The 27,872-nt window shown below is 45.8% G+C and overlaps 2 protein-coding genes across 3 annotated transcripts; one reads left to right on the top strand and one right to left on the bottom strand.

The window, feature by feature from the left end:
• Positions 1–6: 6 nt before the first annotated feature.
• Positions 7–7,763, top strand: LOC118505069 (protein farnesyltransferase subunit beta). Its single transcript, XM_036040352.1, has 3 exons — positions 7–270; positions 375–1,312; positions 1,388–7,763. Exons 1-3 carry the CDS (start codon positions 178–180, stop codon positions 1,725–1,727), a joined length of 1,371 nt encoding a protein of 456 aa, XP_035896245.1. The 5' UTR covers positions 7–177; the 3' UTR covers positions 1,728–7,763.
• Positions 5,708–27,478, bottom strand: LOC118505061 (cyclin G). Of its 2 annotated transcripts, none has more exons than XM_036040338.1 (7): positions 25,577–26,093; positions 24,658–25,196; positions 18,204–18,934; positions 11,179–11,421; positions 9,481–9,855; positions 9,161–9,384; positions 5,708–9,028 (listed from the first exon to the last, which is right to left on the bottom strand). In XM_036040338.1, the coding sequence occupies exons 3-7, from the start codon at positions 18,912–18,914 to the stop codon at positions 8,941–8,943; spliced, it is 1,641 nt and encodes a 546-aa protein (XP_035896231.1). In that variant the 5' UTR covers positions 18,915–18,934; positions 24,658–25,196; positions 25,577–26,093; the 3' UTR covers positions 5,708–8,940. The 2 variants fall into 2 exon arrangements, with proteins under 2 accessions (XP_035896231.1, XP_035896230.1); XM_036040337.1 differs by lacking the exon at positions 25,577–26,093 and adding an exon at positions 27,068–27,478 and having other exon boundaries at positions 7,632–9,028.
• Between the last annotated feature and the right edge of the window lie 394 nt (positions 27,479–27,872).

The following is a 27,872-nucleotide window of genomic DNA, read 5'->3' as shown; positions in this document are numbered from 1 at the left end:
TTTTATTCACCAACACAACCACGCACCGACCTGTCAAACCGGACCGAAGTGAAAAGATGCAGGAAACTGTTTTGCGCTAGTTATCCATTGTGAAAATAGAAGCAAATATCGCACGCTGCAACAACAAATATAAAAACTCTCCGATACTGTAATCAATCGGAACTATCTCACACCAAGATGGCCTCGGAAGAGAGACCCCGTAATCTGGCCCAGTACAAGCGCTTTCACACCAACGATGAGGGTCGGAAAACAGTCACCTCGGTGGAACAGGTATACCGCGGATCGTGGCTATGAAAAACGTGCCACAGCTTGTGGCGTTTGTCGTCGCGAATACACGCATTTTTAAAAATAGAACCATCATTTCTCGCTTGTAGATAAAAGTCGAATCATCGATCGAGCGGATCTACGACCGATACGAACAGCTCGCGGCCCTAGATCCGACCCTGCCCAAGCTGTACCGTGGGGACCATGCGCGCTACCTGCAGTCCTCCCTCGAACGGTTGTCGTCCTCGTACGAATGCTTGGACAGCAGCCGACCCTGGATGGTGTACTGGGTGCTGAATGCGGCCAGCATACTGAACATGCGCTTTTCCCACGAACTAATGGACCGGGTGGTGGACTTTCTCGTGAAATGCCGTGCGAAGGGGGGTGGGTTCGGTGGTGGTCCGGGACAGGATCCTCATCTGGCCACTACGTACGCGGCAGTTAACTCACTCTGCATAATCGGGACGGAGAAAGCGCTGGAAGCGATCGATCGACACACGCTGAAACAGTTCTTCTGGTCGGTGCGGAAAAGTAACGGTGCGTTCCGGATGCACATCGGGGGCGAGCTGGACGTGCGCGGCGCGTACTGCGCCATTTCGTCGGCCAAGCTGTGCTCGTTCTCGCCGGAAGACGAGCGGCAGCTGTTCGAGGGAACGGCCGCCTGGATAGCGGAATGCCAAACGTACGAGGGTGGTTTTGGTGGTGCGCCAGATTTGGAAGCGCACGGCGGTTACTCGTTCTGTGCTGCCGCAGCCATTATGCTGCTGGGCGGTGAGCATAAGCTTGACCTCTATGCCCTGCTGCGGTGGACGCTGAACCGTCAGCTGGCTTATGAGGGAGGATTTCAGGGACGCACAAACAAACTGGTCGACGGTTGTTATTCGTTTTGGCAGGGCGCCCTCGTACCGATCGTCCAAGGGCTTATCGCGCGTAAAGAAGGCCAGCAGCACATCATGGACGTGAGCCTGTTCAATCGCTACGCGGTACAGGAGTACATACTTATCTGCTGCCAGCGACCAAATGGAGGTTTAATCGATAAACCCGGGAAGTAAGTATTGTAGAACGGCCGGGTGCGATTCGAACGAACGGTTACCTGTATAACGAGGGTGCTTTGTATTTGCAGACCAGCGGATATCTATCACACCTGCTACACGCTCAGCGGTCTGGCTGTAGCGCAGCACTGCGAAACTCACAGCTTACCGCTGGTGCTGGGCGACGAACGGAACGAGGTACTACCCACACATCCGGTACACAATATACCACCCAAAGCAGCACTGGACGCTTACCGTTACTTCGTAGAGCGCGATCAGCCGGCATCCGCTACGGAGGAACGAAGCAACGGAAAGCAGCACGAGGTACCGATGGACGACAGCTCCGAGAACGTGTCCGAACGTCAATCGTCGTCGCAAATGTCGGAGGACAGCAGCAGTAACTACTCGAGCAGCCGGGCATCGGAATCATGAAGCGCGTTCCGGGTTGCTTCATAACCGACCCTACGGATGCATCAAACCAGTCAACCAATTTCTCTAGAGACGGGAGCACGAGAGCCAACGGGGAACATGAGCCGATGGTAGAGTTAATATATAAACTTGCTTGTTCGTTTTTTTCTGATTGCATTATTTTTTTAAATAAAAATTTAAAGTATGCCAATAGTGCTTTACCTTTAAAGGAGAAGCTTTAATCTCACAACGCGATCGATTGCCAGTAATACGGCGACGAACGGCACCTACCTCTACCAATCCATTACGCCGGGTTTCCACCTCCTGGTAGTTGCATCAACGACATCGGTTTAGAAGATCTTTACGAGTTGGGTCGTCCCGGTATCATTCTCATGACATGACCAACTACGTCGTATTCAAAATGAAGGCACAGGCCTACTTGGATCTCAGCAACCGATCAGTGTAAAAACCACGAAAAGACATTAGAACTATGATTTTCTTTCCTCCCGAAGCACAATAATTTGAACAGTGTGTTGTTTTAGTTTTTTTTTATAAATAAATCAATAATTCTTTTTTTTTTATTTTTGCTCTGCACTTCTTAAGAATGGCTTTGTGACGTTCACCACGACGCATCTTTTCGTTTTTCGTGTACTGTTTTCTTTTTTCGTTCTCTGCTCTCTATTCACATGTATTAGCTCTGTTGTTCTTCCGCTGTATATTTGCGCCATTTTTGTCTCGCAAGTGTAGATCATTTATTCTTTTTTCCTTTAATATGCAATGTAATGTGTTTTCCTCCCTCGTGTACGAACTCTAATAGTATTATTTCACATTACACACACATACACACACGCTTCTTCACTTATATACCCTCAAATGTGCACGGATTACACGATCTACTACTCCTTATTCCATGCACGCACATACACACACTTTCATTTCTTCTTTTGCTCTGTTCTATCTCACACACTTGTAATCTCTCTCTCTCGCTCTCGCACTCTCATCCTCGCCTACTACTATGTTCTATTGGAACATCATTTTAAAGGGACTGTAAATTATACATCGACCTCCTTCTCTTTCCTTCTCGTTCCTCTCCTGATCCTCTCTCTCTCTCTCTCTCTCTCTCTCTTTCTCTCCTTCACGTTCCTTCTTCTATTGCAGTATTCGCGGTTCCATTCGCATTTTTTTGGTGGCATTTTCGTGGTTTTTTTTTGAATGCTGTTTTTCATTTTCACTACTACTACCGCGTGTTTTCCTCCATTTCCACGCACACATTTTCCTTACAGTCTATTTTTTTTTGTCATTTTACTATCCTCCTCTCTGTTCTCACCACACACCTTTTGTGTGTTTGATTACTTCTTTCTCTTTCTGTAGCTGTGTAAAAAGAGACAAATGTTTGGAAAACAACGGGGAGTTGTGGTGATGGAGACAAAATTTACTCTGTTTACAATAAATTACAAAGAAGGAAGAAAAGCTAACACACTAAAACAGATTCTTTAAAACGATGGGTTGTTTTTTTACTTTCATTTTCTTTTGCTTTATCATTTAACGATTTTCGTGCAAGTTTTGTTAATGCGGCAAACGCTTTCTCGCTTTCACTATAGTTTAATTCATAATATAAAAATGGAAATTGTTAAGGCGTGTTTGATTATTTTAATTTTTGTTTTAACTTTTTCGTTTTCCTGTTTCTGGTCTTGTGTCGGTGCATGTGTTCAGAGAGAGAGAACTTGATACTGAATAAATGAGGGGACTTTTGGGGCTTTAAAAAAAAGGAAGGATCATTTTCCTCTCTATTGCACTCCCTTCTATGCATCTGGCTTCCTTTGCATACATATATTCCACTTTGTGTCTGTCCTGTGTGTTCTCTTCACAACCCACACCACTCACACAACCGACCTTATCGTCGCGTTCTATGAACATATTCCTTGAAGGTGTGTGGTGCGTGCGTGTGGGGCCACAGAAGCCAACTAGTAATTGGAAATTGATTGCACAACAGGTCATTTTGCTAATTGCATCTCATATTAAGCGGGAAGAAATAGAACGGGGGGTGGTACTTTTAGGGGGAACGCTTGTGAATGGGTAGACAACTTAGAATATACCTAAAAAAATATTACAAAGTAATAGAGATAAAAGAAAAAGCTATACAAATTAGTCCTATTACTACCCATATCGAAACGAACGAGAATTACGACAGATAGTGGCGCGCGCAGACACCGCTTTTGGTGTCTCTTCTCCCTCTCTCTCTCTCTCAGGTGTTGGTTGGTGTTGGTTTCTTCTCCTGTTTTTTATCATGTTTTATCACCTCTTTTATAGCCCTTAGTGTAGTGTGCTGCTTCTTTTTCCATTTGAGCTGACTATTATTCACACACTATTCGGCCACATTTTTAATACGCTTCTACACTTCCTTAAGGCTCTCTGCTTGTTTGTTGCTGCCGTTCTTTATATCCTCTTTTCCTACCTTCCTCTTCTTCTTCTTTTCGTCTCTTTTCACACATGATGCCACAACACAACACATTCGATTTCCACCATATATACCGCCATGGAGAGGAATATATTCAAAGATTTGTGGGGAATTGTGTTCGAGGATTCATATAAAGGTTTCTGGGGGAAAACAGGATTCTCTGCGGTTTTGTTTGTTTTGTAATAAATAATTTAATATATTCGTTTAAAATCTCTTCCGCACCAGCCAACCCACCAGCGGTATTCTCGTTTGTGTGGTGGTGTGGGATGTAGAAAAAAAATAATTTACAAAAATTGTTGGTAGCGGGGCACAACAGTGTGTTACCGAACTGTTACCAACAAAACTAGAGGTGGGATTTATAAAATTACTCAACATAATAATAAAGTGCATCATTTTGTTAACAACAGTATTTGCAATGAGAAAAAATGAAGCATTGTTGCATTCAACCCAAAATTGTCTAGGCAATGGGTGGGTGGTGCTGGCTAAATGATGCGTCTCTGTCGAACGGTCTTCCGGTTCCGGTTGGTCGTAACGAAACAAAAAGAAAAAAGAAAAGGATCCCGGCCATATGACATCTTCCCGGATGAGCGTGAGTGTGCGTGGAACACGTGTGAAAGAGCACGTGTGGAGACTCGTTTTCTGCCTCTTTCGCTCATCTCCCTATTTCAGGCTTTCTCTCCTGGGTATGCTGCGCCATTCTATGCTTGCCCGGCCAAACGGAGCGCCTTTGCACAAATAGCTTTCAGTTGGGGCATTAAAGTACAAATAAATAAGAATAAAAAAAAAAACCCCGAATGCCACTATTAACTGAAAGTGATGTGCGCAAAAAAGCCGCTGCCGCTTTATTAGGCAAGCACAACAATATCCTCCTCTTTTTCTCTTTCATTACTACCTCTTCAACCTGGCCCCCGCTGATCTCGCTTTTCCATCATTTGGCGCGCGCTACCCATTTTTACTTCATTTGTTTCCATCGTTTGATGCATCTGCTTCTTGGCTTCCTCATTTTAAATAAATTTAATCACATGTTTTGTTTTTTTTCTTCTCTCCTGCCTCTCCTACTAATCTCCGACCTCCCGAACACTCCTACCACCGAGTATATAAAGTCGGTTTCGTTTGTTTTTGTTTCTCATAAATTAATATTATTTATCAGATAAAAAAATACTTCTTCTTTTCGATTTCTTCTGCTCCTTACTCTCCCCCCCCTCCCCCACCTAAACGTTCGTTTTGTTGTCGTAAATTTTGTTATATTAGCCGCGCACCCAGTGAGAGGAGCAACGGTTGTGGTGTTTTTTCCCGAGATTTTCTCTCACCGAATCCGATGTTGTTCACTGTATCTCCCTGTGTGTTTTTGTTTCTTCTGTTTATGTTTAATGAAATGTTGTTGCGTCCTCTTACATTAATCTGTCCCTTGAGTTGGGAGCATAGTAACACGCCAAGGATGATGATGCTCAATACAAAAACGAACGTGCGGGAGAAATGAGGGGCCGGGTTTCCTTTACTATTATTCGAGATCAAATTGCGGTTTCTTTTGCAGCGTGTGTTTTTGTTTTTTATAACAAAGCTGTTTGCTCACTTCGCCGTACTCTGCCACAATACAAAAAGGAGACGGGTGTGCGACCTACAGCCAGCCAGCCAGCCAGCCAGCCAGTCGTCGCACAAGAGCATTTTTTCCCTACAAATCGTGCTTTGGAGAGGCGGGCACAGGAATGGGCACACGAGAAATGCAACGATTTTTCACAATAAACCAATTTTCATCTTCCCCCGCGTTCACTTGCTCATGTTCAACGCGAAACAATCGTCTAATCTTGTTCTGCCGTCCTGCTTGCTTTTTTTTTGTTTTGAGTTTGTCCCTAGCAAATTCACACACTTACACATATGCACACAGTTCTACCAAACAACAACACATTCTTCTACGACACCAAAGCGAAGGGAGAAATTGTGATTTGAAAATTTTAGACAAGCGAAAATTATTAAAAAAGAAATTAGGAAAACCTGTCTGAATAAGCAGCTCGTACTCACTCTACTGTTGCTCTTCTTCATGCCACTTGTTTGTTGATTAGTGTACGTATAGTTTGGCATTTTCATTCCTCACTTTCACTTGCCGGGGGAGAGTGTTGTTTGACGGTGTAGTATTTGATAATTTCTTGATTACCCTATCGTCTTCCTAATGAGAAACCCTAATGAGTGAAAAATTTTGCTAGAGAGTTCAATATGAATGTCGTCGTAAGGTTGTTGCTGTTTTTTCCCCCTATCCAATTAAACCAACACAGATCTGCCGCTATCCACCTGTCACTTGTTCATTGCAAATGAATAACAGAGAGTGGGAGAGACTAGTAGTAGTTGGTCATTTAGCAATCACTCGCATTAAAAACTGTTTTTGTGTGTGTGTGTGCTGTTGCTAATGTGGAACTTGCCTGCCGTTTTCTCCTAATACGCGCAAAGGGACGTTCTTTTGCAGGCTCCCAAAAAATAAAACTTTGCATCCGTTGTCTCTTGATCCGTGTCAGCAGCAAATGGCCGGAACATGCAACGGGTTTCCATTCCACAACACAGCTCTGTCTTGGTCGGTCTGGTATCCATCCACCACTTTGCCTTTCCTAATACACTAATAACACATTCAAAGTACTGGCTTTACGATCAAAAAAAGGTATCTCTCTCTCTCTTGTTCTCTCGTCTACTATCTCCTCTGGCTCTCTCCCCCCTCTCTCTCTCTCTGATAGTGGTCGTTCACCATAGGCGCAGCAGCTATATTGGGCCGTTTTCTTTCGGTTGCTCCAATAAAAATGTGCAATCGTGGTGGTGGTGGTGTATTGAATTTCCTGTTCTTAAAATAAACAGGACCAACCAGAAAATCAATATTATTCCAGACAGATTTTCTTTTTGTGTTTGTTGTGTGGTGGTACAAAACAAAATAACATTTGTAAACATAAACAAAAAAAAATGCTTTCTTCCTCTCCCTCTCTCTCTCTCTCTTTGTTTCGTCTCTCTAACTCCCACTCTCCCTCTCTCGCTCTGTTTTCTGGCCAATTAAGGATCGTTTGTCCGTATCGTTTTCCTTCCTTTTTTCCATTTCCTTTCATCATTATTATATTTTCGGCGTCGCGTAATTCTCGTCGTTCCGTGTGTTCATATCAGTGTCAACATTTAATGATTCCTTAATCCTTACGGGTAGGTGCGCGAATTCTCCCGCCAAACGGACCATTTGCTTGCAGCAGCAGCAGCAGCAGCACAGGCAGCGGTTTGCTTGGATGGGAGATTTCACGCACACACACACACACTTAAACTTAGCAGTTGCTTCCGGGGTAATTTAAATGTCTCAAGTTGCGACTGACCATTCAATTTAAACCCTAAACACAACTTATCAGGCTAGGATTTTTTTAAACCGTTTTGTATATTTTGTACTTTTTTTGATTTTGCTTTTATCTTCCGTTTTTATGCTTGCATATACTTTTGCGTAACTTTTCAGAGCATTTTATTGTTTTTTTGTTGTTTTGTTTTTTGTTTTGTTTGATGATTTTTTTCGTTCGCTTCTTTGTGTGTGTTTGAAAAGTTTGTTCATTTCATTCATTTGCTCACACACCAATGTTCCACAATCCAAAAGATGTTACTCTCTCTCTAACCGCCTGTTGTAATAAAACTGGCGTGGTGTCAATTTTAAGCCCGCGAACGAGGACAAAATTCCTTTCCGATCTCATAAACACTATTCTCTTTTCTTACCTTCCCCCCAATTGATAAAGCTTATCTCGAACGAATTAAATTGATTTTGTTGCTTTTTCTTTTGTTTTCTGACTGCTCTTTTTTTGTGTTGGTCCTACACTATTTATGTTGAAATAAGAAGTGTGTGTGTGTGTGTGTTATAGAAATATGCATTTTCTCTTACACCAAAAAAAAAGGGAGGAAAACAAAATAAAATTAACATTTACCAACCGAAGTAGTGTCCGTGTGTTTCCGTGTGTTCCGTCGTCGTCGTGTGTTGCAGCGCAGCTCGATGAGCTTTTTCCTCTGTCGCTGATTCCTTTCCGCCGCCATTACTGTTGATTCTTTGCCGAACCGCGTCACATAAGTTGTTCTTACAGCAAACCGAAAAGGTGCAACGAATCTCCCCCAGGACGAAGCACCGACGGTGTGGTACAGGGGGGGGAATCGTTCCTTTGGTTGTGTGTATTGCCACATTGCCTTGGTCAACATTTTGTGTAAAGCAATTTTTATCACTTGTTTCGTTTTCTTCTCTTGTTGCAGCTGCTGATGGTGTGTTGTTATCACATACGGATGCTGCTACGCTAAACTGGTACGCAGCGCGGCGCAGCAGCATCCCTTGTTTGTTGCTCCCCTTTTACCCCCCAACAAACCCAACTGGTCTCCTCATAACGCAACAATAAAGTCCACCTTGTTCGATGGTAGGTCAGGAGGTGTGTTTCATATGGGGGAGGGCCGTTGGTCAGGATTGTCAAGGGTTGTTCTCGTTTCGAATTTCTTCACAACGCGCAAAGCACATCGGCGCGAAAATGGGGGGGTTCTGTCTCGAAAATGATTCCTTTTCTTTTTGCTGCTTCTCCGTCATTTCATCTGCTCGTATTCGTTTGTTTCGTCGTACGCTTCTTGCTTACGGACACAGCATGGATGGGAGGAGTTTGGGTTCTAACAAAACACCAACTCTTCCATCCACACACAGACACACGACACGCGTACGAGGAGTAAACCACTAAACGTAGGAGAAAGGAGAGTTGTGTGCGCGTAATTTTGATGACGCAATCGATCGAACCGATCGATAAGATCGTTTTACTCGTCCACGAACTGTTCACAAACGGCGACGATCGGCGACGTTGGCCAATCTTCCCCATCGTCCTCGGAGCTTACGCTGCCAGTTCTGATGACGCAAAGGAAGAGAAGAAACAGTTGGGTTTAAACACCGTTACTCTCGATTTTTTTTCTGTACTTACAAACTGTTCTTATTGAATCGAACAACTCAAATAAAAAAGATGAATAAAACAAGCCATACCTGAATCTAAGATTGTTGCTGCTCATGTGACCGTGGGTGTGGTGGTGTTCGGCAATCGTTGGCAAATAGGAGGTCAACTTGTCAGTGGGGCGCAGCACACGCATAGTACGGGAGGAAAGCTTCCATACTAGGCGCTGCTTGTACGGGATCTTATGCTGACCGTTGTACAGCGATAGAATCTTCGTCACAATGCTGTGACTGTAAAGGAAGCTGCTGTCCGGGATCTGCGAAAGGGTGAGATAAGACCGAGGTCCGGTGGCGATTATTAGTAAATGGCGTGGTATTTGGTGGTAGTAGCGCTCAGAGCGCTCGATACTCACTCGACAGAATTTCTGCAGCTGGATGGCGTAGTCAACGAGATCGTGAATCTGCTGGTGTACCAGACCGTTGTCCTTGTTCGCGCTAACGTACACATCCATCTGGGTGAAGATCATCACGAGCGCCAGCTCGGACGGGCGGATGCTGGCGCAGCTAGCGTCGCACGCCAGAATTTCCAGGCGCATCTCCAGATCGGCCAGCGAGATGGCCGATTTGAAAATTTCCGACAGGCCGAGCGCATCCGCCGCCTTCTCGAAGATGTAGTAAAACAGCCGAATGAACGAGAGCGCCGTTACCGGGGCCAGACTCATCTGGACGCCCAGCTTGTTAGCAACAATGTCCGCCATTCGCACCAGATCGCGTGACGTACAGCGGCACTATAGGGAGAGAGAGAGCACACCCAAGTAAAAAGAGAGAAAGGAAAATGATTAGAATACATAACCCAAGAGATGCTGCAAAGCGTATTAATTTTAACATGCAACAGTAGTGTACCTTAACGGATGGCAACGGCGTGCGATGATCCGTTTTACGAGAGACAAAACATCTGTTCCTAATTTCATAACCACCATCCTTCCCTTCTACACACAAACCTTCATATTCTCATGCTTCTTTACTGCTTTTACTCCACATTCAGCAGTGATAGACCTAGCCCTCGATTTGATCACCCATCAAGACGGTGATTTATGTACACAAACCCTGGCCACATGAGAATGTACGATGCGAAAGGGGCAAACAGTAGGGCAAAGAGCGCCCAACGAATAGAAAATTGTTGCAAGTGTTAAGTGATTGAAAGCCAAGCCCAGCAGCAATAGGAGCTTCTCCGTTGCCTTCGAACGGTCATTGCTCATGGGCCGCCTTTAAGCCAGGGGGGCTTGATAACCAAACAACGATATGCGCGGCGCGTGTTGCTGCCATCGGTTTCATATGTTGCGCACATGAAGAAGCCTAACGTTTGCGCACTTCAACGTTTTATCGATCACACACGATCTCCCCGTACACACATGCACAGACGGAGCGCGCGCGAACGCGATGAGGGGGTCTATGGTTGTTTACGCTTTGTCTGGATACTTCGGTTTGGTTCAGTTACGACGCATGCACTGAGTGCGTGATACATGTCTGTTATGCGATGTAGGGACGTTTCGATGGTGGTGATGATGATTGTTACACTAATCAACACACCCTCTCCTCTCCCGCTGTCTCGCTGTACTGCCCTCAGTCCTAGCAGTATGGCAAGCGTCTCATTCGTTTGCACTTTACAACGGAGAACATTTGGTTCCTCTCTGGTACATTATTAAACTAACAAGAGCATACACTACACATTTGCGGAACAAAATGGCTGCAAACTCATCGTGATGTTGGCTCGAGAACGGAAATGTCAGCTAATTTAACACTCAATCGTATACCGTCCCTCCCCGAACACGATCGTGTTTATTCGGTCGTAAACGATCGATTTCTATTTTCATGCCCCTTGAACACCGCAGTGTGTCGAAAAAAGGGCAGCTCCTCACGCTTGTTCGTGTGTACGCATATCTCTACAAAGTGCTCAGGGATGGGTGTATGCGTGAGAACCCAATCTACTAATTTAGCTGTTTGTATTTGTGAAACGGTCTCTAAGCACGTATCTATCTCCGTGTTCTTAATTGCCTTAACTTAATTTTGAATTTATTATTTTAAACCAAAAAAAATACAAGAAAGCTTACCTGCGATATAGCAATCAGATCCTCGGTGTCGATGATCGGCATGCTAAGCTGCTGCACCGCCAGATGGAAGGAGCTGACCGAGATGCACGCCATGTGCTTCGGCCGGACCTTCATCTTGGTCAGGAAGCGATCAACCAAGTTAATGGCAGCGAACAGGACATCGTTCGGCAGCTCGTACCAAACCTTCAGGCAGCGCAGCACATGGGCAGCTCCATCGCGGGTGCCGATCGTGATTTCGCCATTCTGTGGAGAGAGGGAGAAGAAGAAACCCCGAAACACAATATAAATAAAGTGGCATGTGTCATTGGCCTCACACAGCACAACACACATCAAGGATAACCAACCAGCAGCTTATACTATGTGACGTGAAAGGAATTGGGGAAACGGTAAACAAAACAAAACTGCACACGAAGAAGGATCATAAATATTTAACAAACATCGGTCGAATCAAATTTATACAGGGTCAATTGCTGATGCGCCCAATGTTCAACAACACACAGTGAATGAGTGTGTTCCGTATAATTCAAATACATGTGTATATAAGAGCATCTCATAGCAATCGAACCATATTGGAGGAGATCAGCGTTTTCGAATGGAAAAAAGAAAGAAAATATTTCATTTCAACAAACATAAACAATAACAATCTGCTTGGTCTCTCCAAACAAAACCACACTCACTTGATCTGCCAAAACGGGAAAGTGGGATAAGGAACGGAACCCCTCCACCCCCGCCACGAAATGTGTTGGTGTGTGATTATGTAAAAATGAGGTCAAAAATAACCTGAAACCTCGAACGGAGACGCATCATCATATGGTAGAAGATTGTCAACAACATCGGGTGCCCTCTCTCCTGGTAGGAGATTGAATGGTTACGAATGTTTTCTTCAGTTCGTGAAGAAACGCACACACCAGGGAGAGTTCGTGGTAGATCACACACTCACACACCACCACCTCGATCGCGCATTCGCAACCCACCCAACCTTCAAAAGTGACCACCACATACCAATAGGAGAGGAGGGTACGGGGCATTGGGTACGACGCGCAGAGAAGATGGTTATGGTGGGTGGCACGCCTATCACAACCCACCAACATAAGGGAGGAGCGGTGGTTTCTCTGTCTTTAACGCTGATGCGAACGACGTCATATCATACGGTCGTCTCGTTCAATACATTTGGAGTTTCACTTTTATTCATCTTGAGCTAGAAACTATCAAAGTGTGTGAGAGAAATCAAATCACGGCAGGGCGGACCTTCTCAAAACTTCCACCCTGAACATGAAGGACCCACCCGTCACGTAGAATTGTGTATCCTTCTTCACAGCAATAGCAACAGCAAACAGCTGAATCGCAAATCGTTCGACTGAAGGCAATAGGGCGCCGAGAGAAGGACATCCTCCTTCGGCATGACAAATTGTCCGACCGTAACACCACCACCACAACCATGTATGTGGGAAGAATATAGCAGCTTTAAGCGGACCAGCACTAGCAGCTGTTGCCCGACGAGACCGAGCAAGGTTTCCTACATGAACTGCCAACACAGTGTCAATTGCCCAGCGAACCGTAAAAAAGCAACAGAAAAAAAACGACACACACCGTTTGCACATTTGAATAATCGAGACTAAATAAGATGTGCCTCGAAGCTGGTGGAGATATGCGGGACGTTGCTCTTCATGCATCAATAAGCTTACCACCTTCGACATAAAAATGGAAAAGACAGACACACACAAACAAACACACATGTGCATAGAAAAATGCACCGGGCTTGTGATGCAAAACAGCGACCCAGTATGTGATCCAAAATAAGAGTAAAACAGTAGCAACAACACTACTGTGTGTCGCCTGCCTCGGTCCAAAAACGGGATGAAAACGCAGGATGGAGAGTCCCGAGAGTAGCAAACCCTCGCACGACGAAGGGATCAAAAAGCAGTTGACATTGAAACCGAAAATAAATCTTGCACACCTTCTTCCCCACTGCTCCTCCTCATTAGCACCTGAGCCCGCCGCGACACACGTCATGCCTACTCCGATTCGACAAAAACAACTGTCTCTTGCGAAGTGCGGAGCCCCCCCTATACCATCATCCACGCACTGTTGGCGGTGGTGTGTGTACTGCCTCGTTGTACGTAATGATGTCTCGTCTTTCCTTTACAATCTGGTTTGGCTACTCCGAACAGTCACGCAACACGCCCGCCCGAGACGACGGTGGCTCATGTACCATTAAACGGCGCTCATAGGTGTGTGTGTGTGTGTGCACAGCTCTCAAATCATGCTAATGTGCAGGGATGAAAACTGGTTCTACCGGTTCCCAAATTTGCGTCCCTAGTCCCTGGGTGCGGAGGAGGTCTGGCGTCATCTAAACACACACACACAGATAGAAGCTCTGCATCGTTTATTTTCAGACGAGGATAGGTAGAATGACAGACCGTCCGATCGGAAGTGATTAAGGATCAATTTCAATGTCTGCACGAAAATTGGATGCATTTTTGTTGTGAGAGGTTGACTCGATTAAACCAGTTCTCCATTACACCAACATTTGTGCCATTTTGGCTTTACGCGATCAGGCGCAACAACTATGACAAACACACTGTGTTTGTCTGTCCGAAACACACCATAGCAATGTCCATTTGTAAGTCCCTTCTCTTTATGTATATTTCGAGCTTCGCAGCAGCACCGGTGCAGAAAAGTTCTTCCGACCGTGACGGTCACGCACGAAAATGTAAAAAAGGGAGAGGACAGGCGAGGCCAAAAAAAAACAATGACGGACGTACAATAATGTCCTACCTACCAGAAGCCACATCAGGTCATTCGATTTTAGACCTACTACACACACACACACTCGACGAATCTAGAACTAACACGGAAGAACACTATGGGTGAGAAATGGCCGGACGATGTTCCGGTGGCGGTCTCCCACACTTCCAGGGCTGAATGGACGCGTTGAAGTGTAAAAATTTGAAAGCGACAAAAAAACAGGCGCATAACATAGCATAAAGCATAAAGTCGCCAAGAGCTACTATTGTTCCTTCTTCCAGCAGAGTAAACAAATGGAGCTGTGTGTGTTTGGAAAATTTTCCCTATGTCCCTCGCTCCTCTATATCTGCATTGTGTATATATTTATCTCGCTGATGATACATGTCCGTTGGTTCATCCATATGTAAATTCTTTTTTTTTCCTTGCCAATGTACTGCTAACTCTTTCGATCTCTCTTTCTCTCTCTGCATTTCTTTTTCGATCCATTCCACGCTTCGCCCATTCGTTCTCTTCATTGTTTGAAGATAGCATAAAGAAAAAAAAATACTGAAGCGGTACATCTTTAACATAAAGCGACTAAACCATGAGAGATGAGCGCGAGCAACAACATGTGGGAGAAATTATTAACACATGATTAACGAACAGCACACACACACACACATCCACACAAGCCCCACTACAATAGTTGTGCGCGATTATATTATCTCGAGTGAAGGTGTATATCGTTCTTGGCACTGGCGGCTAGAGAAGCACCGTTTCCTTGGTGCATCATTGTTTAGTAAAAATATCCAAGGAATAGCCAAGAAATCTTGGTGTTTAACACAATCCATTCTTTCCGTTACGCATCACTTCTCCAACAAAAGACGCGTCGTCTACGAACATGGGGAAGCTCCCGTTGGATGCGGTTATGCATAGTTCATCTGCGACCAAAAGCTAACTTATAGCCGGAGTGCAGTAAGAAGCGCTTTGGTAAAATGTGACGCAAACGAAGACCAATCCGGTGCTGGCGGCCACAACACACCCCAATCCAGAATGGCACCTTACATTCGCCTGCTACCCGGAAAGGGTTCGCGCGCCGCCATCCATAATTGTATGCCCATGTTTATTAGCGTATGCATTAACATGGAAATCACACACAAGCTAATTGACTCCCTCACTGACTACATGGCGTATCTCTCGTCGAACCCGAAGTGGTTCAACAGAGTTGTGTCGCTATTACTGGATCATTTCTAGCAAAAGCCTACAACACCTATCATCTTCCGTCGGTACGAAACAATTATATCTCGGGTGCCCAACTCAACCGCCGCCTATCCGACGTCGGTTATCTTCACAAAAGCAAGACAACAAGTCTCGGACTCTCGGACGTGACGTACATGCGACAGGCCAGTATCTGCGATAGAGGTAAAGGTCTGTTATTATTTCTATTTTATCACACATTATCACGCAGTGTCGGGCTAGTACATCAGAGGACCACCAGATTGGCCACCCTCCGCCATTTTGCCATTCGCTCATACGGTCGTTCACCTTTTTCCGGGGATACTTTTCGGTTTAATTCCACCACGTACAACACAAACACTCGCTGATAACGCGCTCCCTCGCGGTGTACGCGAGATACGCGGTGTAAAAAAACGGTACAATCATGCTGCAAACGTTATTTTGATTGAATGTGAGGTGACTTTTTTGTTTTGTTTCGCTTACAATTGCTTCACTTTATATGGAACACTAGGCACGCCCCCCCCCTCCCCCCCCCCACATCCATGTTTTATTATTTCAAGTAGTATCAGGAAATATACTTCTTTTTTGTTTCACTCGCACGATGATTAGCCCATATTGGATTGAGATTTAGCATTTCGTGTACGATCCCAACATCACTCACTCAATTCCTGAGCGTAATTTGAACACAAATACACGTGATAAGGCAGCGGATTACTGGGCCGAGTTATTCATGGCCAGATTAACCGTTAGACCCCTTGAACAAAAAGTACTGAAGACAACCCAGACTAGAACCCGTCGAGTGTCTTCCATCGCATCAACAACTCATTATCAACACAAATTAGAATAGTCCCCACCAGGCAGCTCTCCCCGCTTAAAGGGCGCTCTCCCGTAAAGTTCACCTTATTGATCCAACCGCTTTAGAAAAAAACTTCTAACATTGAAGTGTTAAGAAACGGTTAGAAGCAAAAGCCCGTAACTATCAGATACAGATGCAAATCCTAGACCGCAGATACGACTTCTTGGAAGGGTGGTTGTGGGCAGGCTATCAGTGGGTCATGCCATCAGACATACAGGCCTCTCGTACGGTGTTGTGCACGGTGATAATAAAATATGCCACCACCGTCGGAACGGACACAAATGTCGGGTGATGTGTGTTGCTCTTGGTTATCTCTTCTTGCGCTCGTATAAGAAAAACAACAACAACAACGAGCATCATCGATTTCTAGAGTGTGAAGTTGTTTTTCTGTTAGCAAACGTAGTAATCCTTCGCTTTAACTGCAATCGAAGCAGAATTCCAAGCAAAATTAGTAATTTTTGCTTAACAATAGCAAAACATTCGAGAAGCTTGTTCATCCGTCCGTCCATACGAACCTTGGTGGATCGTGCAACAACATTGTACAGACAGACCTTCTCCCCTTTAAGCCATCATCGCGCGCGTTCTATAAATAAGTGACTACGTGATCGCAACGCATACCCCCACCAAGGGAAAAAATGTGCAAAAAAGAAGCATACTCACACACACACACACACACACAATCTGTAGGGCAGCATAACACACACACGCATTCGTCAACCCCATCAGGTCGCGGAACATATTTTTCAACTCCTGTGTGTAGTGTAGCAGAGAGGCAACAGCAACAGCAATCTGTATTTGTGTCACTCGAATATATACTCGAAGAGGAAGAGCCCACAACACAGCAGAAGAGCCCCGTCATAGTATCCGTGTGGAAAAAACAGGTTCCTTCCTTCCTTGCGGTACACACATCCGTAGACGAAAGATGAGCTTTTTAATGAATAAAAGATGATTCAAGCCAAAAACAACCAACCCGAAAAAAAGCGGATGTTTAGCGTTTAGCGGGTGAAATCCTGCAAGTGTTTGTCGTTTGAAAAAGCTGGTACAAACGACACACAAACAGACTGAACGTTTGCATTTAATTTGGACGTTGTTGTTAAATTTCACAACATAACGAAACAAGCCTTTTATGTTTGGCACTCTATTGTATTGGGGCGCCGGTCTTCAAACGGCAGGACCGGGGTTCAAATCCCATCTGGACCGCATGGCTGACTACTTTTCCACGCGTAAAATTAAATCACAGAAAGCCAGGAATGGCAGGTCCGAGACATCTCGAGGTTGTAATAATGCCAAGGAAGAAGAACTCTATTGTATTACAGCTTACGGCCGTCCTACATGGTAAAAAAAAAAAACAAAATGTCTCCCCTCAATTCGATCGTGCCTGCGATCCAGGGGTGAACTTGAACTGAAAACGTTCCTTATCCACTGTTTGCACTGATACAGAGCTTCCTAATAACATAGATAAAGCAAGCCTCTTCCTGGAGACGAGCAGTCACCCCATCCCAACCGGAGGCAACACCCCAAAACGACAACACATATCGGTTGATTGCGCAGATAAAAAAAAACAGACATGCAAAGCAAATCTACCCCCATAAGGAGCAAATAAATTGGCCTCACCTACAGTACTCTACCAATTGTGTCAATATTATAACCAAGTTGCCCGTCAGCCATCTCTTCCCGAATGTCTCAACTCGGAAAGTGAATTCACAACGCAACCATCGAAACATTCATCGATTGCTAAAATCTTTGCCTATTTCGCCTTAAAATTCATTTACCAACAGCTAGCCAGAGTTAATGGAATAAAAACATGTCCATAATTCACGTGCAATTTTCATGCACCGCTTCGCTATAATCGCCTTAGCTATTAGCTTGAACAACAGCAGTGGGGCGAAAAAAAGCAGCCATGAACATTGGCATGACGAACACCCGATGTTGGTGGCACATGTGCGGCCAGCCCAAGCCTGCCTGCCTTTGCTCGGTGGTGGTGTTCGAGAGAGTGTGAAGCAAATGCTGCTTTTCTGGTCCTCCGCGTCATCATTAAAACTTTCGATTTTTGCTGTTTTGTTGTTTTGGAATATACCTTTCGTTTCACTCGGGGCACCGAAAATATGCTGGAATGCTGCCGTGCGTGTTTGAACTTGAAAGTGCTACCCGATACGTTCGAAGACGGACTTACCAACTACGAAAGTCAAAATAGCATTGTACTTACGACTGATTGTTGCGGCAGGTAAAGGTTCGGTTGGTACTTCGGTTCCAGGGCAAGCAGCTCACTCAGCTTGGCCATCATCTCCTCGAAGGTTTGCGGTGCTGGTGGCGTTGCTGGTGCTGCTGCTGCTCCGGCGGTTGCTGAAGCCGGTGATGATGATGGTGGTGATGATGATGATGATGATGCAGTGTTGGTGGTGTGCTTATACGGTGAGGTGCACTTAGCCGCTGCCGCTGCCCCGGCAGCTCCGGCTAAGTCCTGGCCATCGTCATGATTGGCGCATCCCGTGCCGTCCGCGGCGGTATCCATCATCATCGACTGGTGCCGATGGTGATGGTGGTGGTGGTGGTGATGCTGGTGATGCGGCGGGTAGTGATAGCTGGTGCTGTCGCTGCCCGGGCCCGCGGCATTGGGACCACCGCGGCGACAGTCGTGCGACGCCAACAGAACTCCATCAGCAGCATCCGGTGTCCCAAGCCGGCCCTCCTCTGACAACATCCGCTGATCGTGATGCATCGTCTGGTCGTGCGCATGAACGTTCGCTTCGCTCATCCTCATCATTGGCCGGTGGTGGTCATCGTCTTCCTCCATCATCATCGCCATCATGCGTGACGGGGAGTTGGACGGGTGTAGACCATGGCCGCTGATTCCGATGGGCTGCTGATCGATGTTGCTCATGCTATCGACAGAGTAGCAGCTCACAGGGACAGACATACTGAGGGCTGGCCTAGTACCTGTTTGTACACGAAACGTGCAAAGGGGTTTTTTTTTTTTGGTTGGTGTTTCGTGTTACCGGTTCGTATCGTTTGCAAGCACAGCGCGTCCGACGAATCAAACACGGATGTTTTACGTCCGAATTGTTTGTTTCGCACAGTAAGTGTGGGACGCCCCGCGAGATTGAACGGGTTTTGGAGAATTATTTGAGAAAGAAAACAAGAACAAGAGAGATTCGATTCGTCAAGCAATGTTAAAACTCCAGATCAACAATCGGTGTGTTTCTTTGATATTTCTTGCTCTTGTAAAGCGGGTGTGGATGCTGCACACAGCCAATCCAGTAAGGACTCGACTCGACCGTTCTGCACGCACAGCCAGATGTGAGGTCCGTTCGTGGCGCAGTCCGTTTATAGCGTCGTGTATTACTCGATCGGTTGCGGAAGTTGCAAAACGATAGGTACTAGTATAGTGACGGTTACGCTCGTAACCCGTTTTCTGAAATGTGACACTCAGAAAAAACCCTCGGTTCGCTCCCCCTTTTTTTTTTAGCTTGGCCTTTCTTAGCTTCTTTCTTCCGTTGCGCACAGTTCGATCCTTCAAAAAGCCAACAGGAGGGTGTCAGTAGCAGGGGCTGAATCTTCTCGTCTATTACAACTCAAGTACGGAGGACTTCGATGCGAGCATACACCAGTCGGGTTCGGACGCGCTTTTAAGGCAAGTGCGACACGAACTAACTTTAATACTCTTTTTACGGTCTGTCTTGTTCACACGTACTGAGTGACGCACGCCTGCTTTGCACACCGGGCCAGAATCGTGTGGAAGAACAATATGCGGCACAAGCTTACGACAGTAGGAGGAGGACAACACACTCACACAGACACAGATCACAAACCCCTCTTTCTTCTTGTGATCGCAAACGAGCCGAGATGAGGCTCGCAGACAGTGTTCAAAACTACAATCTCTTAGTCCTTTCGCACACAGCGGTCAATTAAATCTCGTTCACTTCGGTGTGGGACTCGTGGGGAGAGACCAACCGGGACACGGTATTGAACTCAAACGATCTAAAAGACCTTCGTACGATTTTTTATGGTTAGCCGACGATTTACTTCTTCGGTTCGCGCTACTGACGCCAGGCAGTGCCCGTCCCCTGGAGTTCCTTTGGAGGAGAACACGTGAGAGTACTGGTTTGAATTCTTCTCCAGCTTTATCCTTGACTTGCGCGTGCGCGTTTTCTTGCTTTTTGTTTTGTCTTAGCAATTTCCTCCGCGGGGTGAAGATTGCTATCGTATTCGAAGGTGATCCACACACTATTTGCTTCGACCGGGAAGCGATCCTTGATCCAAGCAAAGTGAGCACTCGATTCGCTGCTGTACGACGTACGACGCCAGAAAAGGAACAATGTCCGAAGAGTGAAGAACGCAACCAGAACAATCAACGCCAGAGACGTTGGGCAGCAACCAGAGAGCGAGCTGGAACCAGAACACGTTGGCTAGAACTAATCTGTCTTGTCTGTTTACCCTGTATTTCTCGCTATGCTTATATGTGGGCATAGGCTGCAATGCAATTAGCAAATCTTGCTTGATTTCCTTTATGTCGTTGTACGCTTCTTTCGCTTCCGTACTCGACACTTACTTTAAAATCTGGAAATATTTGGATGTAAGAAGGTTAACGCATGTCTACGGGCACTGGAAAATCAGAACAAAGCAAGTTACGGCTAACGACTGGGAAACATGTCGTCGGTAATGGGGAAAAGGGGAAGTAGGAACAGGAGATAGATAATGAAGGAAAGAAGAATGTTAAACGTGGGCGTAAAAGAATGTTGCGACCTGCTAATGTCGGCGGCCTGGAATTTATTGCTTGTGCCGTAGTCTGTACCCGTGGCCGGAAGGTCCGGGCTGGAATTTTGGAGACGGTTTTAAAACATTAACAACAATGATGATTCACTAATGAAATGAGGGTGGGCACAACGACAGGCAGCAGGCTACACATTCTTCCATGCCGAACGTCACATGTGATATGGGATGGGTAGAATTAATATAAAAGTAGGTAAAATAAAGATAATTCTTGTGAAAATTTTAAAATTCCAAAAACCAAATCCTATTTTGGTCTTCTATGAATCATATTAGCATGGTTGTGTGTGGTTGTGTGTGGTCAACGTTTGCAGGGTGCGAATCTACCGAAAAACTTATCTTTTCCAAACAAGGAGCTCAGCACGCAGTAGATGATGACGAACATGGAAAAGTTCGTTTCTTTTTTAATCTAGCGCGATGAAGGTCGTGTCAACAATAGGCGGAAGACGTACACGGGGGTTGCGTCGCCAAAGCTTCAAATGACGTCGAATAATTAATATTCCAGTCTAGGCGCAAAATGTATTTAAAAATTGCTTTGAAAAATTGGGTTGATCAAGACAACCTACAAGTCATAAGGGCTGTTATTCAAGAGCTATTACGATTATTTTGCTCGTCATCTTGCCCCTTAATTCAAGCCCTCGCATTACACATCTAGAACTGAGCTTAGAACAGTAACATACAATACTCCTTATCACGCTGCCAAGTATTATCAGCCCCCGACCGGGGTTGGCTTAGAAGGCCTAACGTCTATGTTTTGGTTTCATCTTACGAAACAGATTTCAACGGTCCATATACGATGAAAGCAAATATGCAATTAAGCAGGATGTGTGTTTGCTACACACCTCCCCGAAAGCGGAACATGCGGTTTAAAAATAGGCAACTGCAAAGGTACGTTCCAGCGATCACGTTTTTAGCAACGCAGTGCAAGCTACTTTTGTAAAAGATTGCTTTCAAATATGAGGAGGGCACGATGACATGTGCAGCCCACATGAACGTCGTACGTGAGCCACCGACGTTCCCCCCATCTAGGGCGAATCAACTGACGGAAGCAACCATTTCAGGGACCGTAGGTCACACACAATGGAAAGCAGAGTGTGTAACACTAGCCGCACAGACTTCAACCCCTATCGAGAACATGGCTGGTAGTGGTGGTGTTATGCTGCTTAATGAGCTGATAAGTGTAGGGCCATGCTTAGGTTGCTTAGCTTAACTCCAGGGCGTTTTTCGTTAGCCATACGGTGCGTATCACGCGCTGTACACGAACGGTGGTACACCATCGTAAGCAAACAAAGCGAAGCAGAGCTCCCGAATGCAGTTGACGGTCTTTATCAGCCTACAGAAAACGTGGAAGGGCGGCGTGAGTAGGACCAGCTCTTGCCACACTCACCCTGAAACCGGAGCAATGGGCTGAAAAGTGACACCTGCGTGTGTGTGTCGACGAGTGAACCTACAACGAGACACCCTCTTACGATGACGGTGTGCACATTATTGGAAAGTTTGTATTTGACGATGCGATATCACCGCTAAAGGTGACACAAAGAATGAACCCGGATTTTAACCGCAATAATCCGCTCGAATATGCGAGTGACTCAACCGCCGACATTGAGCTACTTAGTCAGGCTCAACATCGATCCACACAAGGTTAAATAGACGCTATGTTTCCGTGTCGAATATTGTTGATGTTTGTTACACCGTGTCATGGCAGCGAAAGAAAGTAGGGCAGAGCTTCTTAATCTAACACAGCGTCCATCGTTTATCGTCCATCTTCGCGAGAATATTTTCAATTTTGCGCCCGTACTGCAGCAGCGTGTCTCAAGAATGCATTGCTTCGTTTCCATGGTGACCCAGAATGGTTTGCTACGGAGAAGAAAATGATTTTACGTGCTCAAAACATGCATATGCGCACAACGGCACACGCGCGAACGAACATGTCATTCGTTGGACAAGGTGGTGGTGGCAATCGAACTCGGTCATCCGAGTACAACATAAAAAAAGCTGCCTCTTTGACCCCGTCGTTTGCAAGCTAGCGCTGCTGGTGCTTTTCTGCAACGACTGAAGGAGGTGTTTGTTTATTTGCGTCAAGCTGTGTGACGACGCTGCGTGGTAGTAGCGCGTCACAATCGGGTTGAATGCGTTTATATGCACGGTGGAAGGCTCTGGAAGCGAATCGGTAGGCGAGAAGCTGGCTACCACAGCTTTATTCGCCTATTTGTGGAAGACTGAAAAGCGACCAGAAGCATACACACACACAAATGCAGCCAGAGAGGATTGAAGAAACCCGATTACCAGAGCTCAGAGCATCAGAGCTCGATTCTGTCGTCTCTCAGAGCTGGCGGATGTATTTGTGTGTTGATTTGTTGTGCAAATTCATTGGGGAGAGCTAACGAAAAGTGGAGTTTCAGAAGCGGGGGGTGAATTGTATGTAAATTTATTCCCGTTTTTTTTCGGTGGCCCCTTTTTCTTTATAGGAGGAGATATTCAGGTTGGACGTTTACACGACGGTGGCGTTCACGTCCTAAAACTATTTAAGCGATACCAAGCGGAATGAATAGGAAACAAAAACACTTACAAACTAGTAAGTATTTTAATAAAAGCAATGACCGTAGCTGATTCCATAATTGTAGCCACGAAGTATCTACATTGGGGCTTTTTTTTAAATATCGTTCTATACGAATCAAGCTTCTCTAGAGCATTCGCCGAGGCAAAATACTCCCCTGTGAAATATGCATTTTTCGTAGGACTCTCCAATTGAAGAAGCTCCAACAGCGGCGACCACAGTTTTCCCCAACATCATTCCCCCCCCCCCCCCTGGTCTTGCTTTCGCAATGTTTCGCGCATTGAAACAGATGATTTCGCTCAACTCTCCACATCGTATCTTCTCTACACACCAATACCAAACCAGCCAACATCATGTCGCGCACACACACACAAACGCATCTAAGCTCCACATCCAAGACCACACATACACACCCACATAGTGGAGCAGCGATCTGGGTAGGCCTTATAAAAAACATGATACGACTTGTCGTTCAGCGATTGCGCTAATGAACAAAATTTTCTACATGCATTTGTAGTGGTGTTGATTATGATGTTGCGTTCAGCGGTGGTGCTTGGATGAAGTTTCATTTTTCTAATTGTCCCGTCTCGCTTAGCAACAGTACAAAAGAAAAAATAAATGCGTCATCCCGCTAAATTTGAGACGCTCACAAAGAAAAGGCACCAGAATTCACGCACTCTTTCAATATTATTTTATGTGCTGTTGTGACACACACTGGCGTGCCCAAAATCCTGTACTGACAAGCTTCATCCCTAACCAACGCTCATTCCGGGCAAATTCACGTTCAATCATGATTCGACACGTTTGGTGGTGTCAAAGCACGCGCGCGTGCTAACGTGAAATAGTGAGAAGAAGCATGATGATGATGAAGATTTCGCGAAATTTCTCACACCATCTCGTAACCCTGACGTTTCTCATCGCGGGCGTCAATAAGGGACCCGTGCAAGAAAAAAAACCTCACTCCTGAAAGGTCCTACCAGAGGACTCCTAAACCATGAAATTTCCACACACTTGGCCACACATTTTGAAATTGTGAAGTAAATATTAAACCTGCGTTTGAAGATTCTCCGCGCACCCTACAACCGCACACACACACACACACACACGAAATCCACACATTGCTTCACCGCGCTGACATCACATTCCTACGACCAGCAGACAAAATCCAAGATGGCTGCCGCGTGACCATGCCGCAACCGCGAGGCAGCACACCGCCGTGGCGTAGATTCACACATTTTCACTATTTGTCGTTCGTTTTTCGACTCGCACCTTTTTCGATTCCGAGAGCAAGAAACCGTCGCAGAATGTCTACTAGAAAAAATACATGATCACTTACCCGGATGCTTCCGTGATTGTGGCTCTCACTTTTGCGTCACCCCAGTGTCCAGCAATAAAGAACTATTCAACTCGGTGTTAGATTCTACAATGACGACCAGTGTGGAGAGTTGGTCGGGTGCGAGCTGCTGCTGCTGCTGCTGCCGAAACTAGCACATCAGGTCCGCTACGTGCTGCGGTTGTGTAGACTTAGTTCGATGTGTTGGTGAGCGAGCGCGACTGCTCTCCACAGTGACGAGGGTCTCCAACGGGTTTGACGTTCACGCACACCACAGCAACTCGCTGAACCTCAACGAGTCTCCACGCATGTGTGTATGTGTGTGTGTGTGCGTACGAGTGTGTTTTTTTCCCGTCCGCTAATGATTTTCAATTTTCGTATTTAGAAATTGTCGTTGAAAATGTTGCGTCAGTTGGGGGGGTTGAAACTTTTCTTCTTGCCACAGAGTACGGTTCTGGCGCGCGCTCGTTCCCAATATGCTTGATCAAGTTGCGATGATGATGTTGATGATGATGCTTTTCACTAACTAGTCTTTTAATTATCTGAAAACCAAAAAAAAAGAAAAAGCGCGAGATGAATATCCACTGGGAAGGACGCTTCAACAATCATTTAAGCACATTCATCGCGCGTCAAGCACACAGCACGTCCCTGAACGCGTACAAGGAACACGGAGTGTGACTCTTCGTACGGCTGTGTTCAATGTCAGCTGGTCAGAAGGAGAGAAGGTCTTAGCATCCGTTGTTTCCTTTCCATTGCATCATCCCCTTTTTGGAGTTGAGTTTTGCACCTTTTAATCGAAATGCCCTTCTGTCCTGCTTTGTGTTCATTGCTCCTAGCCGTGTGCAGCGCGCAACCTTCACCCTCTTTCCTGGCGTGTCCTCACCCCACTCTCACCCGCGACACACAAACACCCTCGACTTACCTTTGGGGTTGGTCTTGTTGATGGGTTTTTTTCTTAAAATCGTACAACTTCCTTGTTTACAGCACCATTTACACGCGTAAATGTTAAAATAATTTAAAATCACTTATGCTAAGCTCGTACTAAACACTAAACTGGCAAATAAGTTACACACTAGTATCCTTCTTTCTATCGAAGCATCGCTCTTCACAACGGTGAGATTTGTTGTGGTTGCTTCAGCTAGGCGCTTCTATTGCTTTCCTCGTTTTGGAGGCGCTGCAGGAATGCACACTGCACGGGCGGACGATGGGCGCGCGCACATATATCACAGATGATGTTTGTTGTTGGTCCGAGTAGGCAGCTTTCACCTTAGCGACGGGACCATCTTCTTCCGTTTTGGGCAGGTTGTCACTTTTCGCACAAGACTGCTGTGTTGCTACTGCTGCTGCTGGGTCGCACTGTGTCCGTTCGTTCCGTACGCGTTCGGCCGTTTGTCGTGCCTTTTGTTTGGCTGTTCGAATCGCGGGCTCAACACAGAATCAGACGGAGGGGTTCGCTGCTGCTGTGGCTGGTGCTGCTGTTTATTTGTTGCGAACCAATCGCTCTCGCCCGCTCTCGCTCTCACGCAATCGCAGTCGCTCCGTCGCGCTCTCACACTGGACGACGCAAATCGCGCTGTTGGTTCTGTATTGGTGTGTGTTGCTGGGCTCGTCGCCTTCGCTTGCTTTGTGCCGTTGTGTGCTGCCTGTGTTGTGTGAACCAGCTGTGCGTTGTTGTGTGTGCGAGCGAGCTGGCTCCTTCAAACTGGCTGGGATATGTACGAGGCTGATCAGGCTACAGGCGAGATGATGATGATGACCCACAGCGCACGACGCACTCCACAATCCTTCCAGTTTTTGTGTGTTTGTGTGTATGCTGTCATCCCCTCCCGTCGCTAATGCTAACCCGAACGGCGTTTCAAGCGTCGTCCGATGTTTAGAAATCCGTTATGCTAACTCGCATCGCAACCGAGCATCTCTCTTTGAGCACGCACACTACCCAGCCGTGCGTTGCTTATGTTTTTGTACGATGCGCGTTCGTACAGCGACGATAATCACACTCCCACACAAATGGAAGCCAAAACGGAGCAGCTCTGCGCTTTAACACACAGCCAATAAACAAAATGCTACTCCCCGTTCTATTTCATCATCCTGGAAGTGGAGCTTCAATTTCGCTTTGGGGACTTTTTCTAGTTGCTAGCTCCTGTATTTCCTGGCTTTGTGCATCTAATTTCGCTGGTCTGCGTAATACAAGATGCACCTAAAACGGTCACAGAAAAGCAGCGTCGTTCGCTGTGCCCACTCCAGGCCGTATTTCCTATGCTACGCTTTTCAACTCTATCACAGCATTTACGGGGTGATTCCGCTTCCTTCTGATGCTTCACCAAACATCCCTCTCTTAGTAACAAAAACACAGCTCTCCCGGGACAAATGGCAATAGTTGTTAGTAAGTTGGAAGATTTTTTTCACTCTTTACCGTATTATGGGTGTGTATTGCATGTATCCAGCCTGCGATGATCCGTCGATATGTGTATGTGCCGTGTGTTCCAGTAAGTTGTTCCAAGGAGGGGGACGATGCTTGGGGGTCCGTTTTTATCGAAAGAGTCCTTCAGAACGATGGTTCGCCATGGAGCGCGCGTCCTATCCGCGTCCCACCAACACTTTTTTCACTGCATTATTTGCGTTATTTAGAGCGATGGGAGGATTAGAAAGCTAGTGCAAGTGATGTAAAACTTCACGTTTGCAACTTGGTGTTAAAGTTTTCCACTACAGAAAAGGTACAAACGTTACTGGAACTCCCGTTTCCGAGCAGGACGAACGCCTCCGTGCGTCTTAACGCTAACGATTTTATGATGAAAGTCAAACAAAGAATGCGCTGCTGCTGCCTGCTGCTGTGTGTAAACAATACGATGGTGCGTTAGTGTTGGTGTAGCCAGGAAGGCTACTCACCACGGATAATTCACCACCAGCTGTATAAGGCAGTGGTCTGAGAGCTTGCCGTGGTGGCTTCAATAGGATAATGGAATTTGTTTATTCCTTTTTCACTCGTTACGAGAATCTATCAGTGGAAGGGGCATCAAATGATGTTTTTAATTGCGGTTGTTGAAGATAAATTTTATTTATGACCAACACCATTCGTTAGGGACGGCCTGGCCTAGTGCTAGTGGTTAGTGATTATCATAATGATTTAAAAAATATTTTTAATTTCGAATAATTATTATCCTGCTTTTTTCGCCTCATGTTTTAAGTGATCAGTAGTGCCATCTATTGCATTTTCGATG

The sequence above is a fragment of the Anopheles stephensi genome, chromosome 2, assembly GCF_013141755.1.
Source record: "Anopheles stephensi strain Indian chromosome 2, UCI_ANSTEP_V1.0, whole genome shotgun sequence".
Classification (NCBI taxonomy): domain Eukaryota; kingdom Metazoa; phylum Arthropoda; class Insecta; order Diptera; family Culicidae; genus Anopheles; species Anopheles stephensi.
The sequence above is the reverse complement of the archived record's forward strand: the minus strand, read 5'-3'. Positions and strand labels throughout refer to the sequence as shown.

Coding starts and splice junctions, on each gene's coding strand:
- LOC118505069 (XM_036040352.1), top strand. CDS start 178: ATGGCCTCGGAAGAGAGACCCCGTAATCTGGCCCAGTACAAGCGCTTT. Junction 271..374: donor CAGTCACCTCGGTGGAACAG/GTATACCGCGGA, acceptor TCTCGCTTGTAG/ATAAAAGTCGAATCATCGAT. Junction 1,313..1,387: donor TTAATCGATAAACCCGGGAA/GTAAGTATTGTA, acceptor TTGTATTTGCAG/ACCAGCGGATATCTATCACA.
- LOC118505061 (XM_036040337.1), bottom strand. CDS start 18,914: ATGTCTGTCCCTGTGAGCTGCTACTCTGTCGATAGCATGAGCAACATC. Junction 9,856..11,178: donor ATCTGATTGCTATATCGCAG/GTAAGCTTTCTT, acceptor CTCTCCCTATAG/TGCCGCTGTACGTCACGCGA. Junction 9,029..9,160: donor AGCAACAATCTTAGATTCAG/GTATGGCTTGTT, acceptor TTGCGTCATCAG/AACTGGCAGCGTAAGCTCCG.